The following is a 23,254-nucleotide window of genomic DNA, read 5'->3' as shown; positions in this document are numbered from 1 at the left end:
GTGAAGGGGAGGGCACTGAGGAATGCAGAGGAACAGAGAGATTTTGGAATATCGTTTCATCATTCTTTGAAAGTGGATTCTCATGTGGATAGGGTAGTGAAGAATGCTTTTGGTATGCTGGCCTTTATAAATCAAAGCATAGAATATAAGAGCTGGGAGGTGATGTTGAGACTGTTAAAGGCATTGGTGAGGCCAAATTTGGAATACTGTGTGCAGTTCTGGTCCCCAAATTATAGGAAGGATATCAATAAGGTAGAGAGGGTGCAGAGAAGATTTACTAAAACATTGCTTGGATTGCAGTATCTTGAATACAAAGAATGATTGAGTAGACGGGGCTTTGTTCATTGGAGCGTACAAGGTTGAGGGGGGATTTGATAGAGGTATTTAAAATGATGAGGGGGATAAATAGAGTAGATGTGAGGGTAGGTGAGATTGGAACGAGGGGTCATAAGTTAAGGGTTAGGCGGAAAATGTTTAGAAGTAACATGAGAGGAAGCTTCTTCACTTAGAGAGTGGTGGCTGAGTGGAATGACCTTCCAGAAGAGGTGGTTGCAGCAGGGCCAATTTTGTCATTTAAGAGAAGGTTGGATGAGTGCATGGATGTGAGGGGACTGGAGGGTTATGGACAGGGAGCAGGTACTAGAGGAGATCACTTAAATCAGTGCGGACTAGAGGGGCCAAGATGGCATGTTTTTGTACTGTAATTATCATCTGGTTATATGGTCCAAAACAGGCAGCTGATTCACTCATGCTAATTTCATAATTGGTCCAAGCTGTAATCATACTCCCAACAAATCCAGCAACAAACTGCAGATGAATCCCTTCACACTCAGATGCCAAAATTAGAATTATGACTACCTGATGGAGAATGGCTGAATGTTATGAAACCAAATCTTTCATTTGTAAAGAGAGATAGATAAATTTTACATTCAGAATTATTGGTTTAATTATAAAATTTGAAATATTTGTAGCTCTAAATTGTAACTCGATTTATTGTCGGCAATGTGTTGTTTCAGTTTTGTAATTTGATGGATTTCAAAAACACAGGGTGAATTTTCCTGTCCGTCACTGATATTTAAGAGGGAACTGCTCAAATGGAATCATTCTAGCAGAAGTAAGTTGCTAATATTACAAACATGCTTAGAATCATAGACTTATTGAGTGATAGATGGCCCAGGGTTTTGGCTGAACTCCACATGGGAGTTCAATGGCGCAACTCAGTCTTGTTAAGAATTCCCAACATTATGTTAGGCTGTAGGGAGAATGCAAAACAGGTGGTGGGTTCGCTTTAGTCCGTTCATTTTAATAGGGGCAAGGAAGCAAAACAATTATTTTTTTAAATAATTGTTGTATTTCAATCTAATATTCTGTGTAATTAATTAACCTATTTTTTTATTCTGTAATTTTTATGATTTACATTCACGTTAACAGCTTTTAAACATTTCTGAACATGAAAGATGTAAAAACTGTTAAATTCAGCGATGGTTTTGATGTAAACGGGTTTCACACAAGCTTTGCCTTCTGCCTGCAGAGTTCCAGGGTTGGGACCTCTACATTAAATTGCATTTCATCAAATTACCATCCGGCTCTTAACGTCCAACTTGGATGCAAAGTCAGTTAAATCAGCATTTTTCGGCAGCTCCAAGAGAACATGGGCATAAGGGCAGAGCTTTTTAAACATGTCATGGCCAGCATATTCTAGCCTTTTGTTAAATGTTTATTAAATCAGTATTTAATACTTTTCAGTGAAATGATAATTCAGTGGGGTTCAGTGACATTGATAAGGCTTTATAAATAAATAACACTAATTGTAAAAAGATTGCTTGCTGAGAGGATTTTTAAATTAATGTATAATACAGAATTAATTTATATTATTTGGATTAATATAATGTTTGAAATTTTTCCATTTTATTATTGACAATAAGTATTTTAACAAAAGTTTTGTTTTGATGCACTTCAAAAACAGAAATGTAAATCTTGTCATTTGCCAGTAATGGGGAGAATGTTGAGCAGAAAATTAATCCAATAGTGTCGAGTAACAGTGTAGGTACTTGTAATGTCAAAGGACAGATAGAAAGAAAAAAATAAGTGGCTGCAAATAAGACCAGAGTTTGGGGAAAGTGGTGCAAAGACAAAATTAACATTTCTTGAGCAAATTTCCTTTACAATAAGATATATGAATAGGTGGCAAATATAGAAACAAATGGATACGATTTGATCACCATTTCAGAAAGCTGGTTGCAGTGTGAGCAAGGCTTGAAATGGAATTTCCAGGTAGATTATATTTGATCACATGGGGAGAAGGAGAATGTTGATGGGACAGCTCTGATAATCAAGGTTAACAATTGATTTATTTGGGTGGGGGCAGAAAATAATAAGGGAAATAGTCACTTGAGAAGTTATCTCTTGGTCCATTAAGAGTAAATAGAGCGTTGGACAGGGTGAATCAATTAATATAGACTTGCAATAAAAATAGTGCAACTTTTTGAGCAACCAGTTTTCATGCAGATTGGAAATTTTAAATGGAAGATGAGTCATCAGAATGTATTTGAGGCAATTTCTTCAAACAATACACCGTGAAACCAGTCATGGTATAGGCTACTTTACACATGCTCATGTATAGTGAGACAAGATTGATTAACACGCTCACAATAAAGAATTGTCTGGGAAACAGTGATCACAACACGATAGAATTTCATATTTGGTTTGACAGCAAGGAACTAGTGACAAATTTAAATAAAATAATTATATTGCAGAGAGCCGAGTTGATTGAAATAAACTGGGGAAAATAGATGTAAAGATTAAAGACAGTCGTGGCAGACTTTCATTGACCTTGTATTTCACAATTTTTAACAATGGTATTGACCATTATGAAATGAAGAGTGCAAACAGGATGATCAGTTCAAAGAAATAAAAGGAAGTTAAAGAAGACAAATTGAAAGAAAAGGCACACAATACTATATTAATGAGAGGATTAAAAAATACAGAAACCAAAGGACTAAAAAGTAAGAACTGATATAAAAAACAGATTCAATAAGTATGTTAGAGGAAATAGATACAGTAAAATTTGGTACCTTGGAGGATGAGAATGAGGTATTAAAATGGGAATCAAGGAAAAGGCAAGGAATCTTTGATCATATATTTTAAGTCAACTTTCAGAGAAATAACAAGACCATCCCAGCAATAGCAGACAATTTTGGGATAATAATATGGAAGGAATTCTGTGGAAAAAATTGTTGGTTGGGTTTATTTCCATTTAAGATTACAAGAATGGGAGTGAGCGAAGTGAAACAATGTTCTAAGAGTACACACGACTAGGTTGATCCTGGCAGGATCCACCATTTTAGAAGGTAATTTAGCAAGAGAGGACATAAAGTCAGAATAAATCAATGATTTGACAGAGATGGAGAGGAATTTTATCTCTTGGGAGGTCAAGAATGTTTGGAATTCCCTGCAACAAAAATGTATTGAATCTAAATTATTGACAGCCAATTTTGCACCCTCAGGAAGTCAAGGCTTACAGGGAAGATCTCATCAGCTGTGACCTAATTATATGGTTTAGGCTTCTCTATATTAATATTGTTATCTAACAATGCTGAATTGAACAATTAAATTACTGTAACATCTACCATATAAAGAACATTATAATCAAAGAAAATAGAGTATTAATTGTCTTCAAATATTATTTGTTCTATTTACCTTTGGAACAGTTCAATCCAACATATGGTCTGAAACATTCACATTTGTAGTTAATCAACAAATCGATGCATCGACCCCTGCTTTTGCATGGATCCCTCTGGCACCAGTCAGTCTTGCTACACCCTGGTTTCACATTCAGTGCTGAGTCAATTAAAGTAGTTTCCAGGTCCATTACTTCCGACTCCACCATCACATCTTGAAAGCAACCAATGAAATGAGGCCCAGTCTTGGGCTGGGTGCCTCCTGGAATATCACCGGAGACATCTTCTATACCTCCAAAATACAGGTTTTCAAATGCAGAAGCAAGTTGGCTGCTCTCCATATCTACAAGCTTTTGGATCATGCATTCACCTGAACAGGAATTGTCCAAGAGTTTTACAGAAAAGTGGCTGCTGAATGTCACTTCCACGTTATGCCAATGCCCATCACTTACATTCTTAAAAAGCTCAAGGGTTGCTATCAGTTTATTTTGTATTTGCAGAGATGCAGAAAAATGCCCATCGAGTACTTCCAATTCCATAAATGTTTCTCTGTTTCCTCTGTGAAAAATAATTGCATTGGACAGCACAGTTCTGCATCTCAGGAATATATGATATGGACATTTATTCACCAATTCTTCACTTTGCCTGGGAAGTGATGTTTTAAAATGAAGATGTCCACTGACAGCAAAGGAAAAGGTAGTTGACAGTTCACAGTTCAAACCAGTGTAGCCATGAGCGCAGAGGCAATGGTGTCTGTGTTGTGAATCCATCAGATAAGGGATGCATGTTGCTTTGTTCTGGCACTCGTTGTTCTCACATCCAGTTAGAATGTCTGTACAGTTCTGGCCTCCATAAAATATCTCTTGTTCATTTCCTGCAGGGCAATGACAAGTGTAACCCTCTGGGATATTCTGGCAAGTTCCTCCATTTTGACAAGGGTCTGAGTCACATTCATCAACATCCATTTCACAGTGTAAACCTTAGGGGAAAAAAAAATCATCGACTAACAGGTAATATGTTAAAACCTCTGTACATTGTGCATATAGTCTAATTTATTGAATTTATTAGTGATTATTAATTACTTCCTTTTGTCTCCATTTTTCTTGACAAAGCTATTACAGATTTTTACAGCACAGAGTCAGGCAGAATCCCTACTAAACATCAAAACGCATTTGCAGTAATCCCATTTTATTTTCTCCATGTACCCATAAATTCCTCTTGGGGTGTACCACGTTGGGGTAACTTAGAGTGGGCCACTAACCTAAAAATCTGCACATCCTTGGGACAAGAGTGGAAACTGGATCCCTCAGAGGAAACTCATATGGCCACAGGAAGAGCATGCAAGAATGAGTGGAGAGATTTACTCTGGAGGGGAGTGATAATAGGCAAGATAAAGGAGAGCTCAGACCAAGATCACATCAGGCATGATATATTGAATGACAGAACACACTCGTGAGACAGTGTCCTACACCTGTTCCTATTTCTTATGTTCTGATTTGTTCACATTTAGCCAAGAGAGTATCTCAGCAATAAGGTACAAGAGCCATGACCCCAATTGGGATATCCTTCCTCTGCAATGGCTGTAATAGAGTGCACAGCAGCCAATTATGACTATTATGAGCTCCCATTTCATTTAGTGTGAGTATCATTTTAAGGGATTGTACTGGCTGCAGCCATTCACAGCTGTGGAAAGACTAGGTGACAACATTTAATACAGACTATACCCAAAGTTGATACTCTGGAACAAGAGAAAGAATATTTGATGTTTTATCCAAGGACACAAGTGGTGAGAGAGTCATGTGAGTGGGACACTGAAGGAAACAGCATTTGATTATTGACCACCTGAGGTGGAGTGATTGTGTGAAATGGACAATTCAGCTGATTCTCTCTGTCAGGAGAATTACTGAATCTCACTATGACCAAAGGAAAGGTCATTTGATTGACCCATACCTAGGTTTTGTGACAATTGTTCATACAAAAGGATCTTTTCTCTGGAAAAGACTTTGACTAGAATTGTTGATTTTTCAGTCACTTAGTCTCTCCCACCTCCTTCGTGATCATTTCTATGCATCAGTTTAAAAGCCTACATTTTGACACAGGATTTCTAAGGCTGAACTTTGGAATGACTTTCCAGAATTGTGCCTAAGCTGTGATGGTTAAGGTATCACACAAGTACATTTGCACATTGTTGGGATCGATTTGAATAATGTGCTATATTATTAATTTTAAAAGTGTTTTAAAAGAAAAATATAACATTGCCTTGGTGAATTTCTATTGCTGCTGGTCTGCGACATAACGCTACATTCAAAGTTTTGGCACAATAGTACTGTGGGAAGGACATCCATGAAAAGTGTATATTTTAAATTCAAATAGATCATTTATTATAATTATGTTGAAAAGATCCTGGATATATTTGACAAATCAGTTGTACATTGATCATTTGGCTCCCTGACTCTGTGACAGCTATTTCAAAGAGAAATCAAGTTAGTCCCATTCCAACCTAACCCCACATCAAACCCCCATTATTCTTGTTATTTTTCTACTCTAATTATTTATCCAATTGCCTTTGAATTTATTCCTCTATGTTCTCAAGCATTATATTCCAAATGAACATCAAAAATTGCAATTGTTGTAAATCTAAATCAAAAACAGAAAATGCTGAAATTGGAAACATAAGCTGAAACATGAACTGTTTTCTTCACCCACCACCACCCCCACTCCCCCCATAGAAGTTGTCTGAAATGCTTTGTGTTTTCAGGAGTCTGTTATGAATGCATTTCAAATCCCTGCCAACTTTTTTCCTGAGAAAATTCATCTTCATATTATCTCTGGTTTCTTTGCCAGCCAGTTTAAATGTATACCTTCTATGAGTAAACCATTTCATCTTTTAGTGGTTATTTTGACCAGGACTTCTCTCACAACAACAGATGACCTTGCCATTACAAGATTTTACATTCTGCACATTGGTATCTACTTCAAGTAGGATACCCAGCAGACCTTTCTTCCACAAATCAATGTATAAATAAGCGACTAGAAATACTTTAAAGTTAATGAAGGAACTTTTGGGGAAATCGCTTTTTGAGTAGTTAATTTTTTTAAATTACACTTCCCCTGATATTTAAATAAGTTGGCACAACATCGTGGGCTGAAGGGCTTGTACTGTGCTGTAATGTTCTCAATTGAAATGACAGCTGCTCTGTGAATTTACAAAGCTCAACTATTACTGGTTGATGTACAGCACCCAAAAATCTCAGTGACTCTTGATTATGGAAATGTGGTTAAACATAATGGTTCTGAGGAGAGAAAACAACCAAACTCAAGCAAATTATTTCCCATTCAGTAAATCCATAAAGTCATTCAAATAACGGTAGTTATTTTTCCCCCCAATGTAAAATGGTAATTACAATTTTCAAAACACAATGCTAACAATTTTATACCTCTGGAACCAACGTTCATTTTTTCATCAAGTCGAAATGATGCCCTGTTCCTTTTATGAAATTTAATGACTGAACTAAATTCATTGGAGGTACATTTGACAAAAACAGCAATTAAACAGTCGCTATTTATCATGGGAATATCACCTACCTTTTCTCTCCTGAATATTAACATCACAGCTGCACTCTTAACTAAAAATAATATTTAAAAATATTTACCTGAAACCACCATGGTAAAAAGGGAAGCCCTAAGAATAGATTAGTACCATTGCTCCAAAAAAGCATCTGCACCAAAGCTCTTTAAAAATAGGGGAAAAAATCTTGAATAGATCTTCAGTCTTGAGTCAGCTTAACCTCTGCCGATTGTAACTCATTTCTCATTGATAACTTGTATCTAAACTACACATTATTATTGTCTGCTGATTCAGCTCAGCACACTACATTCTGAAAGCCAGATCAGCAAGGCTAAGCTAAAGAATTAGTCATTTCCTTGCTTACCCAATGGTCTCTCTCACCATGACGCCATTACTCCCCACAACTAATAGTCTTATTACTAGAAAAAAAAAAGCACAGGATTGTAATAGTAGAAATGCATTGCTGGGGATAGTTCAAAATAATCTCACCTCTGCAGTGTATTTTATCTTAAAAGGCTAGTATTATTATAATCAGATTAGGTGATGCAATAGACTTTTTCATTGGAGATATGGATTCTTTCATTGCTTTTAGCTGTTTTAACTGAATGCACTTATTTATATTTGCACCAATCTATTATTTTCACTTGAAAGCTGATAACAATATGGCTGTAAATATTTTGAACCTTTATAAAGTTATTTCATGTAAACTTTAATCCCATTATTCAAAATTAATTGGTCAATAAAGCACATGCAGCACAAAAACAAATCCTGCAAATCATTTGCATACTATTTGAAGAGCATTTTACAAAACAATTATGTCAGTGATAATTCAGTTTAAGACAGAAATTATTAGTTTTTGCTTTTTTTTTTAAAAAAAGCGCAAGACTTCGAAGAAGCAATGGGAAATGCAATTTCCATTCAATGCAGAAATATATTACCCCGAGGCCGATGTTTTGAGAAACATCATTTTAGGTGAGTGAGAGTAGACAATGTGGTGATGATGGTGGTTAGGGGAAGGGGTGTAGGCAACAGAGAAGTCCAACTTTATTGAATTGCCATTGGCTAAACCTTGGAACTCGAGTAACAAGTCTCTTTTTGGTTGGTGTTCAAGATGGCAGCTCCTCCATTGGGCAGCATACCACGAGGGGTTGCAGACTTCAGGAGTGCAGTGGACCAGTACAGGGCACCAGAAACCAGAACACACCCCTCACGGAGAAGAAGAACCATTGGAGATGACCCTACAGGACAGTGACTGCAAGAGGCTCAGTGAATGAAGGATCCAAACAGGCTGTGTGAGATTGGTGACTTGTGGTTCAAGGACCCACACAGGCTGCTGGAGACTGGCTCATAGGCACCAAGTATCGGAACTGGGATTTGAGTTTGTGCTGATAGCTAAAAGGGCTCCTGAAGGCTTCCTGATCAAATGGAGGTCTGGATCTGAAGCCTGGGTGGCTGATGGCTTGAAATGGAGACTGTGCAGCAGCACAGGATGTGGGAGCGCTGGAGGTGAATCCATGTACACTCAGTGTCTCTGAAGGGATTCTTTTTGCTTCTCTTTCTCCTGTGTTTCAGAATGCCAGGCAATGCTCATGATGACTCTTTGCCTTATGGTAGACAGAAGTTGAGTATATCATGTATATTACATAACAATGTTTAAACCTTTGGTTCCACCAAAATTCCAGGACATTGAGTGAAAGGAAGACCATTAAAAAAAAAAACAAATAAATAAATAAATAGACATTTAAATATGTAACAAAAGGCCTTTTGGGAGAGAACAAGATGCAACTAACTTTAATAAATTGAAGTATAGCCTTATTTTTTTGCTCTGCAACTTTTTAATTTAAATTCAGGAAGAAAACTACAAAAATGCATTAATTTTCAATAAAATATGGCTAAATAAGGTTGTGCCAAATTTGGTGATGCTCTTCCATCCAAGTGATTAGGATGCAGTTTGTTCCTTATATCTGACTCAGAAGGTTGTGGCTTTCATTTCATCAACAGAGATCCAAACGCACAATTTAGCCAATGAAGGAATACGACACTAATGTGAATGAGGTTTAGTCTACCTGGCAAAGTGGACTGGATTTTGATTTTAAGGAGCTGATGTCCAACCCAATATTTATCCCTGCATCAGTATCATTACAATAGATTATCTGGTCATGACTTCATTGTTTGACGGACCTTGGTAATAGCAGGTAACTATATTTTCATGCATTAAAAGTGACCACATTGATCAATAAGAAATGACCTTTTAAGTTACAATTAGTAGTTACAGATTCTGCGGGAAGACTTGTTTTAATAAATAGTCAACTTTATTCTGAAATGTGGACACTTATGAATATTTAAGTACCTAATATTGATGATGAAAAATTTATTCAGGATTCTTTTATTACATCTTGCTGAAGCAAATGAAAGTGTGATAATTGTTGTTTAGATCCATTCTTAGATAAGTCACAAAACTAAGTTATTAGAACAAAAATAGCTAAAAGAATTTTGGGTTTGATGAAGGATTTTAATTTATTGGATATTTGGCAAAGATTAAATCCAAAAGAAAAAGGATTATTCTTTTTATTCTTACAGATATGATTCTTATTCAAGAATAGATATGTTTCTAATATTAGCTCAATTACAAGAATGAGTTACATATTGCAGAATATAAGGCTAAGATTTTATCAGACCATTAACCGCTTGATTTCATGTATAGTTTCTGAAAAGGAAACATTGTTTTATAGATGGAGATTTAATTCTTCATTATTAAGAAATGTTGATTTTTGTAATCATATAAGACAAATTCAGGAATATTTGGATATTACTATTAATTTGGTTAATAATAAATTTGTTTTATGTGATGCCTTAAAAGCTTATTTAAGAGGTCAAATAATAAGTTGTTCAACTAAAATTAAATAGAATTATCTTAAAGAATTAGATAAATTGGAAAAGGTAATAAAGAATTTAGAAAAATGTATCTGCAGAAAAAAATGAGATTTAATAAACAAGAAATTATATTATGATTTGATAAAAACTTATAGAACAGGAATTAATTGAGAAAACTAGACAGAAGCATTAGGAATTGGGGAAGAGTACAAGGTTTTGGCTTGGCAATTAAAGGCAGAATAAACTTCAAGGACTATTAATGCTATTAAAAGGAATTCAAAAATTACATAAACAACAAGAAATAAATGATTCCTTTAATGATTTTTTGTTTTAATTTATATACATTTCAGTCTGATAAGGATGAAATTAATCTTTGTTCTTTAAGATCATAAAGACTTAGATCCCCCATTTACAGTTAAAGAAATTATTAATGGCCTTAATTCTTTACAAAATGGTAAGTTCATGGGGGAGGATGGTTTTCCATCGGAATTTTAAAGAAATTTAAAGATTTGATAATGCCTCCTTTTTTTTTAATCAATATACCAAATGAAATTTATTAAAATGACATTAGCAGTGGCAGGGAAATACATTGCAGTGACCTGAAAGTCAGATTCACATTTGGCTAAGGGAAGATGGAATGCAGAAATTCAAAGCTGTATCCCATTGGAGAAAATTACATAATTTGAAAAATAAATAGAGTATATTTTTGCAAATTTGGAGCCTGTATATTCAAATTTTGGGTATAAATTTTGGGTATAAATATGTAGTGGTGTTCTTCCAGCCTCTTGAGACCTGTGTTAATCTTCTTCCCTAAACCTTGCTGGAGTCCTGTGTGTTCTTTTATTTTTTTTTAAACTTTATTTAAGATTTTATAACATGAATAACATATAGGATTACATTTTAAAAAATTAAGAATAAAATAATAAAATTACAATACAGCATCAGTAATCTAAATAAACTATACCCTCCCCAATAATTATTACACATTAATAACCCAACTCAAATTAGTCCAATCCCCCTTCCCCCCAAAAAAATAAAGTGAAGAATTAATAAAGTTAATAATATATGTGAGAAAAAAACCCACTTACAAAAAAAAACAAAAACATAACCGATTAAAATACTAACAAAAAGAAAAGTAATTAATACTAAGATATCAGACTTAAAAAACATATTTAAATCAAACTTAAATGCATATATTTAACAAACGGAGTTAAGATTAAACATATATTTAACTCAAACTTAATATAAAAAATTAGTAAAGTTAGTAACATTATCAAAAATTCTTAAACAATAATCAATTCTTAAAAAAATTGTAGCATGAAAAAAAAACTTTCTCTATAGAGATAAACCTTCACCAAATATCAACTAACTTCACATCTATCATCATATTAGTCACATAACCCACCACGATAATGCCTCCTTTTATGGAGATATTGAAACAAGCAATTGAAACCTATTCTTTACCAGAGTCTTTTTCAAATACAATTATAACTGTTATATCTAAAAGATAGAGATTTATTAAAAATGGAATCTTATAGGCCAATATTGTTATTAAATGTTGATTATAAAATTATAGCTAAAGTTTTAGCAAATAGATTGACTAAATATTTATTGAATTTAATTCATATGGATTAATCTGGTTTTGTTAAAAAGTGACATTCTGCAGATATATTGCTAAATTAATTAGTTTAATACATATGTCTCAAAAGAAGTTGGATTTGGCATTGGTTCTAGCTTTAGATGCTGAAAAATCTTTTGATAGATTAGAATGGAATTATTTATTAAAGGTATTCGAAAAATTTGGGTTTGGATTAATATTTGTTAATCATGTAACCATTTCAGCATGGAAATAGGCTATTTTGGCCCTTCTAGTCTTCACCAAAATAAGCATTCCCCTCCCATGCAAATACCTAACCAATCTTTCCTTAAATGACAAAATTGACCTTGCTGCCACTACTTCTCCCAGAAGCTCATTCCACACAGCCACCACACTGAGTAAAGAAGTTCTCCCTCAAGTCACTTAACTTTTTCATCATGACCTCTTGTTTCAATCTCTCCTTCTTTCTTTCTCTTTCTTTGGCTTGACTTCGCGGACGAAGATTTATGGAGGGGTAATGTCCACGTCAGCTGCAGGCTCGTTTGCGGGACAGGCAGACACGGTTGCAGCGGTTGGAAGGGAAAATTGGTTGGTTGGGGTTGGGTGTTGGGTTTTTTCTTCCTTTGTCTTTTGTCAGTGAGGTGGGCTCTGCGGTCTTCTTCAAAGGAAGTTGCTGCCCGCTGAACTGTGAGGCGCCAAGATGTACGGTTTGAGGTGATATCAGCCCACTGGCGGTGGTCAATGTGGCAGGCACCAAGAGATTTCTTTAGGCAGTCCTTGTACCTCTTCTTTGGTGCACCTCTGTCACGGTGGCCAGTCGGAAAAAAGCCTAACCACATCAATTCTATTTATCCTTCTCATAATCTTAAATACCTCTATAAAATCCCCTCTCAGCCTTCTACGCTTCAAAGAATAAAGATTTAATTTGCTCAATATTTCTTTGTAATCCAGATTCTGAAACACAGGTAACATTTTTGTAAATCTTCTCTGCACTCTCTCCACCTTGTTGATATTCTTCATATAATTTGGTGACCAGAACTGCACACAGTATTCTAAATTTGGCCTCACCAATGCCTTGAATAGTCTCAACATCACTTCCCAACTCCTGTATTCTATGTTTTGATTTATAAAGGCCAGCATTCTAATTGGGTTAAAATTTTATATAAAAACTCTTCTGCTTTCCCATTGAATAGATAATGATGTCCTTTATCTCCAGTTCTATTTGTTTTAGCAATTGAACCTTCAGCACAATTAATAAAACAAGATATTCATATTAAGGGAATTAAAGTTAGTAGTGAGGAATATAATATTAATTTGCTTGCTGATGATGTTTTGATTTATGTATCAGATGTGAGAATATGATGAAATATCAGATCATAAAATTAATTGGGATAAAAGTGAAATTATGCCTTTGGTTGATGGAGATTATAATCAATGGACACAACTTGTTCAATTTAGATGGTCAGATGATGGAACAAAATATTTAGGGATTAAAAATGAATTATTTAATAAAATTAAGGATGATTTAAATAGATGGAATGATTTACCTATAACTCTAATGGGTAAAATGATTATTTTTCCAAGGATTCATTACCTTTTTCAATTCATTCCTTGTAGTATACCTTGTAAAAAATTTTTTAAAGATTTGAACTCAAGTATTATGATCTTTTATGGAAAGGAAAGATGGCTAGAGTTTGTTTAGAAAAAAGTAACTTGGGAATTTGAATTAGGTTTACAACTTCCACATTTTTGAGAATTATTATAAAGCAGCTCAATTGAAGTTTATAATTGTAATGTTTGATTCAGAGAAATATTTAACTTGGGTTAAAATAAAATTAAGCAAAATAGATGAAAAATATTTTCAGAAATGTATTTATAAATGGAATTCAAAATTGTAAATAGTCATTCTCTAGATGATTCCGGATAAAGTGGAGAGACAAAGCTATACTATCAAGGCTCATAAAGCTCAGATGATGAGTTTCTTGTCTCACCCCCTCATTGCAAAACACTATCCCATCATCAAAAATGCATGGACAGATTCTATGTACACACCAACTGCAAAATTTTACATTCTCTCTAGTTCTTGCTAAACATTAAATTCTTCCTAGTTTTTTTTTGAGGTTACCATGATGGTAATTGAAGGAAAGGCTATGGATGTTGTTTACATGGACTTTAGTAAGGCCTTTGACAAGGTCCCACATGAAAGGTTGGTTCAAAAGATTCAGAAACTAGGTATAAATGGAGAAGTTGTAAACTGGATTCAAAATTGGCTGTGTGGGATAAAACAGAGTAGTATTTGATGATTCCATCTCAGACTGGAGGCCTTTGACTAGTGGTTTGCCTCAGGGATCACTACAGGGACCATTGTTGTTTGTTGTCTATATCAGTGATCTGGATGATAATGAGGGAGCTGGACAAACTAGGGGTATGTCCAAAAAAAAATTGAATAGATGGAGTTTAATGCAGACAAGTGTGAGGTGATTCATTTTGGAAGGGCAAACCAAGGTAGGACATACACAGTAAATGGTAGGGCACTGAGGAGTGCAAAGGAGCAAAGAGATCTGGGAATACAGATGCATTATTCCTTGAAGGTGGTGTCGCACGTGGACAGGATTGTAAAGAAAGCTTTGGCATCTTAGCCTTTATTAGTCAAATTATTGAGTATAGGAGTTGAAGTTGTTTAACACATTTATAAGGCCAAATATGAAATACTGTGTGCAGTTCTCATCAGCTAACTACAGGAAGGATATCAATAAGATTGAAAGAGTGCAGAGAAGATTTACTAGGATGTTGCCGGGTCTTCAGGAGTTGAGTTACAGGGAAATATTGAACAGGTTAGAACTTTATTCCTTGGAGAGAAAAAAAAATGAGGGGAGATTTGATAGAGGTGTACAAGATTATGAAAGGTATAGACAGAGTGGATGTGAACAGGCTTTTTCACTTTGGGGGAGATAAACACAAGTGGTCATAGTTTTAAGCTGAATGGGGGAATCTAGGGGAAAGTTCTTCACTCAAAGAGTGGTGGGAGTGAGGAATAGGCTGCCCTCTGTGGTGAATGTGAGTTTAATCTTGAACCTTAAAAATAGATTGGATAGATATATGGATGGGAAAGGACTGAAGGGTTATGGAGTGGGAGCAGGTCATTGGGACTAGCGAAATAGTGATCAGCACATACTAGAAGGGCAGAATTGCCTGTTTTCTATGCTGCAGCATTCTATGGTTCTAACTGTTAACTGTACTATTACCTTGATGAAGGGCTCAATCCCAAAAACATTGATTATGTATCTTTATCTTTGGTGTATGAAGTATAGTATTTGATTGATGAAGGGCTCAATCCCAAAACATTGGTTATGTATCTTTATCTTTGGCGTATAAAGTATAGTATTTGATTGATGAAGGGCTCAATCCCAAAAACATTGGTTATGTATCTTTATCTTTGGTGTATGAAGTATACTATTTGATTGATGAAGGGCTCAATCCCAAAAACATTGGTTATGTATCTTTATCTTTGGTGTATGAAGTATACTATTTGATTGATGAAGGGCTCAATCCCAAAAACATTGGTTATGTATCTTTATCTTTGGTGTATGAAGTATACTGTGTCTTGGTGTGAGCTTGCAGGCGCCTCAGATTGAAGAGACTGCCATCCGTGCGGTACCGGATGTAAACAGCGTCTTCATTGTTGGGGTCTTTCATGGCTTGGTTCAGCATCATGCTGAAGAAGATTGAAAAGAGGGTTGGTGCGAGAACACAGCCTTGCTTCACGCCATTGTTAATGGAGAAGGGTTCAGAGAGCTCATTGCTGTATCTGACCCGACCTTGTTGGTTTTCGTGCAGTTGGATAATCATGTTGAGGAACTTTGGGGGACATCCGATGCGCTCTAGTATTTGCCAAAGCCCTTTCCTGCTCACGGTGTCGAAGGCTTTGGTGAGGTCAACAAAGGTGATGTAGAGTCCTTTGTTATGTTCTCTGCACTTTTCTTGGAGCTGTCTGAGGGCAAAGACCATGTCAGTGGTCACAAGAGAAACTTGTCCGTGAACTACTCTTTGCAGATAATGCCGCTTTAGTTGCCCATACAGAGCCAGCTGTTCAGCGCTTGACGTCCTGCTTTGCGGAAACTGCCAAAATGTTTGGCCTGGTAGTCAGCCTGAAGAAAACTGAGGTCCTCCATCAGCCAGCTCCCCTCCATGACTACCAGCCCCCCCACAACTCCATTGGGCACACAAAACTCAAAACGGTCAACCAGTTTACCTATCTCGGCTGCACCATTTCATCAGATGCAAGGATCGACAATGAGATAGACAACAGACTCGCCAAGGCAAATAGCGCCTTTGGAAGACTACACAAAAGAGTCTGGAAAAACAACCAACTGAAAAACCTCACAAAGATAAGCGTATACAGAGCCGTTGTCATACCCACACTCCTGTTCGGCTCCGAATCATGGGTCTTCTACCGGCACCACCTACGGCTCCTAGAACGCTTCCACCAGCGTTGTCTCCGCTCCATCCTCAACATCCATTGGAGCGCTTACACCCCTAACGTCGAAGTACTCGAGATGGCAGAGGTCGACAGCATCGAGTCCACGCTGCTGAAGATCCAGCTGCGCTGGATGGGTCACGTCTCCAGAATGGAGGACCATCGCCTTCCCAAGATCGTGTTATATGGCGAGCTCTCCACTGGCCACTGTGACAGAGGTGCACCAAAGAAAAGGTACAAGGACTGCCTAAATAAATCTCTTGGTGCCTGCCACATTGACCACCGCCAGTGGGCTGATAACGCCTCAAACCGTGCATCTTGGCGCCTCACAGTTTGGCAGGCAGCAACCTCCTTTGAAGAAGACCGCAGAGTCCACCTCACTGACAAAAGGCAAAGGAGGAAAAACCCAACACCCAACCCCAACCAACCAATTTTCCCTTGCAACCGCTGCAATCGTGTTTGCCTGTCCCGCATCGGACTTGTCAGCCACAAACGAGCCTGCAGCTGACGTGGACTTTTTACCCCCTCCATAAATCTTCATCCGGGAAGCCAAGCCAAAGAAGAAAGAAGATGAAGTATACTATTTAATTGATGAAGGGCTCAATCCCAAAACATTGGTTATGTATCTTGATCTTTGGTGTATGAAGTATACTATTTGATTGATGAAGGGCTCAATCACAAAAACATTGGTTATGTATCTTTATCTTTGGTGTATGAAGTATACTATTTGATTGATGAAGGGCTCAATCCCAAAGCATTGATTATGTATCTTTATCTTTGGTGTATGAAGTATAGTATTTGATTAGCGGAGGTTCTCCAGCATTGTGTTTTTACTTCAACTATGGTGTCTGCAGATATTCATATTTTATTATCTGTGCAGGTTAGTATGTTCTCTATTCTCTATCTAAACCCATGTTGATTAACAATTAAGCAAATACTGGCAAAAGTACTTTTGGCTGTTTCTAGAGCAAGAAATAGATCTCTATTTTCTCCACAAAACTGATGTTTGCCAGAACACATCTGAAAAAAATAGCTATTTCAGCTTCTAGTTAACATGCCAACTCAAAGCCACTAATTAAGCATATATAAGACATAGGAGTAGAAATAGGGCCAATTAGTATGGCATTGTATGCCTTTTCTTTCAATTTGACATCTTCAACTTCCTTTAATTAGCGATGGATGGATCATCCCGATTTCACTCTTCATTTCGTAATGGATAAGACCATAAGACATTGGTGCAGAAATAGGCAATTTAGTCTATGAAATTTACCCAACCAATTAATGATGAGCAAATTCATTTTCCCATTCAGTCCCTATTGCCCGGCCTGCTCCCTGGCAAAACAAAAAAATCTATCAATCTGTTTCTTAAATACACCCAATGACCTGAGCTCCAAAACCACCTCTGAAAACAAATTCAATAGTTTTACCATCATCTAGCTGAAGAATTCTCCACATCTCTGTTCCAAGTACTCTTCAATCCTGAAATTGTGTTCTCTTGTCCTAGTGTTGCAAACCCAAAGGACCCCAAAATCCAGCAGCAATAGACATTCGCCAAGACAAGTGGCTTTCAGAACAAAAGGTTTTTTTATAATCAACTTCAAATGTGAAAATAGAATCAAACTTTAACTTAACTCTATACTTATACTATATACTAACCCAAATTACCCCCTTCTAATTCTAAGCGCACGTGTATGTAAGGTGTGCGTAAATTCAAGAAAAGTTCTTTGGTTCACAGTTCAATCTCACTTCTCCTTCTTCCAAGTTCTCTGTTTGCAGGCAATCACCATACTGTGCACAGAATTTAACATGTATAAAGTTCACCAGGCTTGGTGCTTGAAAGGTAAATGTTTACTGCTCAGGAAGGTTGTTGTAGGGTTTGCAGAGAGAGATATTTGTTGCTCCAGGACTTCCACAATTGAGGTACCACCATTAGTCACCTCAATGTCTCGCTGACTAAACTTGCCCAATCAGGGTTTTTCAGTTGGTAACCTTTATTTCAGATTACAACAGAACTCCTTCCGTTCCTCTTATTCCAAGAGAAACATCAGACAAATAACACTTCCAGCTATCCACTGCTTTTGGAAAGTTTCATCAGTTCTTCCTGGATTGCACTGTTCAGTATCCCACACACAATGAATGAGAGAGCTTGTCCTCTATCTCTCTCCAACTGAAACTCCAAAAAGAGCATGCAACTCATGTCTTGCAAAACCCCCACCTTCCTGAGCAAAACAACAGGAGTTCTTTCTTCTTTCAAGTTGTTATCTTAGGTAAACAATTCAGAATTGACCTTTCCCTTGAGCACTGCAGAAAGGGTACTGATAGACAGCATGACTCCAGCAAAACCTACTTGTGAAAGGTGCTTACATTCTCCAAGAGATCCTGCAATGTGAATTCTTCAGTCTTTCAAATATCAATTTTAAAATGTGTGAATATATGTGACCTACTCTAAATCCTATAAATTCTCCCCAAATATTATTATTATACTAGACCCTCCCTCCATGGGAAAAACCTTTCTACATCTACTCTGTCCACCCCTTTCAATATTTGAAATGTTTCAATGAGAATCCCCCTCATTCTCCTAAATTCCAAGGGCTAGAGGCCAAGAGCTCTCAAACTCTCCTCATATAACTTTCATTCCCAGAATTATCCTTTTGAACCTCCTCTCAAATGTCTCCAATGTCAGCACATCTTTTAAATGAGGAACCCAAAGCTCACAATACTCCAAGTGAGGCTCACCAGTGCCTTATAAGGCCTATATGGGTGAATACACTAGGTTAGAAATAGGTTCACCCATAAACAAAATGCTGCTGTATGAGTGAAGAACTGATCTGACGTGGAACAATTTTGCACAAGTTTAAAGCATGTTTCGGAGGGATTTTTGCTTCCCTATTACTATTTTCCCCATGTAAAGCTTCCTTGAGCGTTTCAAAAGTAGTACCACATCAACATTTAGTGTGGAAAATCTCCAAACCAGTGAATATTTATTAGTTAATAAATTAAGCTATGGCAATGTGAGAGATGAGTAAAACTGATATAGATGTTTGTTTCCCTAATTCTGTCTGATGATGCTGAGACTGCAGTTCGTTTACTGACCAGCTGGGAAAAAGACCAAGTTTACAAGTAATACATTCCAGTTGAGAAGACACGAAGTGTAGCTAAAAGAAAAATGAGGATTATGAGAGATGAGTAAAACTGATATAAAAATATGAAAATGAGGAAACTAGTATAGATATATGTGTAATGAATAAAGCCAGTATGAATAGAATAAGAATAAATATTAGAATGGTAAGTTAGTCTGAATAAGATAAGGGTCTTCTAGCCCGAGACAGAATTAGCAAGTACCGCATATGTAATTAGTAAGCCTTAGACAGAATTAGCACGTCATATAAGGTTGTAGCCCTGAGAGTTGGGAAGGTGTGAATTAGAACAAAGGCAGGTTTGTGAATAAGGACAATCAGGATAATGACATGATGAGACACGGACAGGATACCCCCTGGTCCTCCAAGTTCACAGAAACAGCACGTAGGCAGACAGGATTGCCTAATGCCAAACTTATCCAGGAGGCAGAAGAATGTAAGGGGGAGGGTATTCCTATACTGAAATCAACTGTTTAAAAGTTGGGTGAGCCCCAGTATATGTGTGTATTCCCAGGGTAAGGGGAAGCACCCAACTTTGCATTGTTGTAGAATAAATGTTCTTTGTTCTCAATTTTTGTCTCAAGCAATTTCTGTGAAGGTACTTCTGTTTCTCACAAATGGGGACTCGTCCGGGATCCCACTCCCTCCACTGACAGAGTGCCCGACGACGGGGGTAGGTGCACCCCAGCTGATTCAGCTGGACTCACGGACGGCGGGTGACTGGTCAGTGGATGAAGCGAGTGATATCCGAGAAGAGGCATTGAGAACAAACGACGGGAGGACGTTAAGGAAGCGCGCTAGGAATAGCTACTGGATCCCGGTAAGAAGAATTTTACTTACCTGTTAGTATGGGAGGTGTGAGTAGCAAGGGAAATAGACCTAAGGAAGGACAGGACAATCAGATAACTAAGCAAAGTCTGTTAGGATTAATGCTATCTGATTGGGGTGCAGGGAGAACCCGTGGAAAAGACAAACTGACCATGGTCAGGTATTGCTGTCTGGAATGGGTTAAAAGTCCGATAAAAGTTCGGTATATTGGCTAAAGCTCGGATCCGAGGATGACTGGATGTGTCAGGCATTGAACATCTGGCTCTATCAAAACCAAAAAGATAATATTGAGAGCAGGGAATATGCAGCCTGTTGGCTCAGTGGATCGGTTGATCAACTGGTTTTGAATGAAAAGGAATGCAAGGACAAGAAGGACGAGGAACCTTTCGTCCCTGAAACACAAGAATGGGATGTGTTACATTCCCTTCCTCCACCTTATGCTCCCCCTATGCCGGCTCCTATCTTTCCCCTCTCTCCTATGCTCTACCCTTCTGCACCTTCCCCTCCTCCCCCACAGCTAAAGAAAGGAGAAGAAAGTAGGGGTGGTATGATGACCTGTTCACAAAGTACTAGATTACCACCTCAATTGACAAGAGAGGGAGGAGACTTTGATTCAAAACAGTGAGACCCTCCAGGAGGGAAGGGCAGAACCTTTTGATTCATTTCCCAGAGAGCAGGAATCTAGACATTATAAAGGAGAGGATAAGCCAAAAATTAACTGGTTGAGACCTTTATGGGAAGTTCCCATGGGAGGGGGTCTCGGTTTTGTAAATGTGCCCCTGACTAGTACGGAGGTGCGTAATTTTAAGAGAGAATGCCCAATAAACAGAAAGGAAAGGCTAAGATTTTGATGCAGGCAGTCAAGGAAGTCGTGCAGGCACAGCAAGGAAAGGGTAGGGGCTGTGTGCCAGCTCCTGGACATTGGGAGGAGCTCCAGGAGTGGGAGAGTAGAGACCAGAGCAGGGGCAAGGGTAGAGGGAATTCCGGGGACGACGACTGTTCCCGGGACCTCGTGGTAATCCCGGTAGGAATTGGGAAACAGAAGCATTAGTTTGCTACCATTGTGAAAGGAGGGACATTTTAAGAGAGAATGCCCAATGCAAGCCAGGGAGACGCGACCTTATGCACTGATGTGTTGGAATATAGGGGTTAATTAATCATAGAAAATATGTAGAATATATGCTTATGTACTATTCAGTTCGTATACATGAATCCAGTACTATGCAACAATTTAATATTTACCTCATGGTGAAGGGAAAGAGTAATGTAAGTAAGGGGCAGCCACAGTATGTAGCAAAGTTGGCTGATTACAGTAGGTTTAGAATTGCCTGCTCCCAAAATACAAAAGAGAGGATAGAGGAATTTTAAGGCAAAAGGAGGTGTTGATTAGCACAAACAAAAAGAATCCTGACAGAGACTGTCAGAAACAAAGAGAATGGAATCAGTAAGAAGGCTAAGACAAAAGGAGGTGTTGAGTAGAACAGAAGAATATGGCCAGATGAGAACAAAAAAATAATTAGAAATATCTGGGGTATGAATTGATTTCTGATCAAAACAACAGGATATTCTGACCTTGAGGATAAGATGGGAGCTCTACCACCCCAGATAACTGCAGAGCAGGAAATTACTTGTGATAAATCTTATGCAAGAAATCTAGCAAAGAAAGTCAACTTTTGATCTGTATGATAATGAAATCTAGCAAAGGAAGCCAACTTTTGTTCTGTATGATAAGGTTGAGCTATATAAACTGTAGAGACTGGACAGTAGAGGTCAGTCTTGGGGAATAGCTCACTGTGCAGGTGACCTATGAACTAACGACTGAACCAGAGCTCTGTTAAGATTTATTCTTGTGCTGTATATTCATTTAATGAAAATGTTGGACTCAGACGACACATAGACTAAATTAAGGGTAGGGTAAAGCCAGAGTCCGACAGATGGAAACAGATTATGAATAGGGGGGGTCACGGTTCTCAGTCAATACACACTGTGGGGCTGCACAGAGAACCATTGGTAAATTTAAGCATAGAACCCCACAGTGACAAGATGGCCTTTTTAGTAGATTCTGGGGCAGCCCGGTCTAGTATTTTACAACCACCCGAGGGTGTTAAGATAAAGGGGACAGTGATGATTTCAGGAGTAGGAGGAAGAGATTTTATGATCCCTGTATTAAGGGAAGTAAGAATACAAATGGGAGAGAAGATGGTAACAGAGGATATTTTACTAGTTCCCCAAGCTGGAGTTTGTTTGTTAGGACGAGATTTACAGGACCAATTGGCTATCGGCACCAGACCACAGGAAAAATCGGGTATCGGGGTTCAATTGTATGTACTAACTAAGGAGGATCGGGAACTAATAAATCCTGGAGTATGGGTAAAAAGAGGCAATAGAGGAGTGTTAGATATTCCTCCCCTGCAAGTTACTCTAAAAGATCCTGAGCAAGTAATTAGACGAAAGCAGTATCCAATTCCGATGGCTGGCCGAAAGGGGGTGCAGCCAGTAATTGACCAGTTGGTTATAAGATGGTATACTCAAACCTTGAATTTCACCTTTTAATACCCCAATTTTACCTGTCCAAAAACCAGACGGTACCTATCGATTAGTGGAGGACTTGAGGAAGCTGAACAAAATTATTCTCACCCGTCACCCGGTTGTACCTAATCCCTATATAATAATGGGTAAAATTGATCCCCATAGTAAATGGTTTAGTGTGATTGACCTCAAAGATGCTTTCTGGACCTGTCTGTTAGCAACAGAGAGCAGAGACATGTTTGCCTTTAAATGGGAAAATCCTTTTACTGGACGCAAGAATCAATACCGGTGGACGGTCCTTCCCCAGGGCTTTACAGAATCACCAAATTTATTCGGCCAGTTCTTAGAACAAATATTAGATGAGGCTCCTCGGAGAGAGAATTGTCAGTTGTTACAATATGTTGATGATTTGTTAATTACGGGAAAATCATACGAATTAGTTAAACAGTATCCTGTTGAACTTTTGAATTTTCTGGAGAATAAGGGTCTCAGGGTGAGCGAATCCAAATTACAATTTGTTCAATCAGAAGTTAAATACTTAGGTCATCTGGTAAGTCAGGGAAC

The 23,254-nt window shown here is 37.6% G+C and overlaps 2 protein-coding genes across 4 annotated transcripts in view; both read right to left on the bottom strand.

Annotated features, from left to right (window-relative positions):
- LOC138763549 (complement factor H-like) overlaps positions 1-23,254 on the bottom strand; it is a 613,078-nt gene that overhangs the window by 181,651 nt on the left and 408,173 nt on the right. The window lies entirely within an intron of this gene.
- The window catches only part of crb1 (crumbs cell polarity complex component 1), a 105,830-nt gene that overhangs the window by 29,883 nt on the left and 52,693 nt on the right, over positions 1-23,254 (bottom strand). For all 3 annotated transcript variants that reach the window (XM_069937859.1, XM_069937858.1, XM_069937860.1), the window contains one exon: positions 3,700-4,659. In XM_069937859.1, coding sequence (XP_069793960.1) covers positions 3,700-4,659 — 960 coding nt within the window. The remainder of the gene's footprint in view (positions 1-3,699; positions 4,660-23,254) is intronic.

Source organism: Narcine bancroftii, chromosome 5 (assembly GCF_036971445.1).
Source record: "Narcine bancroftii isolate sNarBan1 chromosome 5, sNarBan1.hap1, whole genome shotgun sequence".
NCBI classification, from domain to species: domain Eukaryota; kingdom Metazoa; phylum Chordata; class Chondrichthyes; order Torpediniformes; family Narcinidae; genus Narcine; species Narcine bancroftii.
Note: the sequence above shows the minus strand (reverse complement) of the source record. Positions and strands in the feature narration are given on the sequence as shown.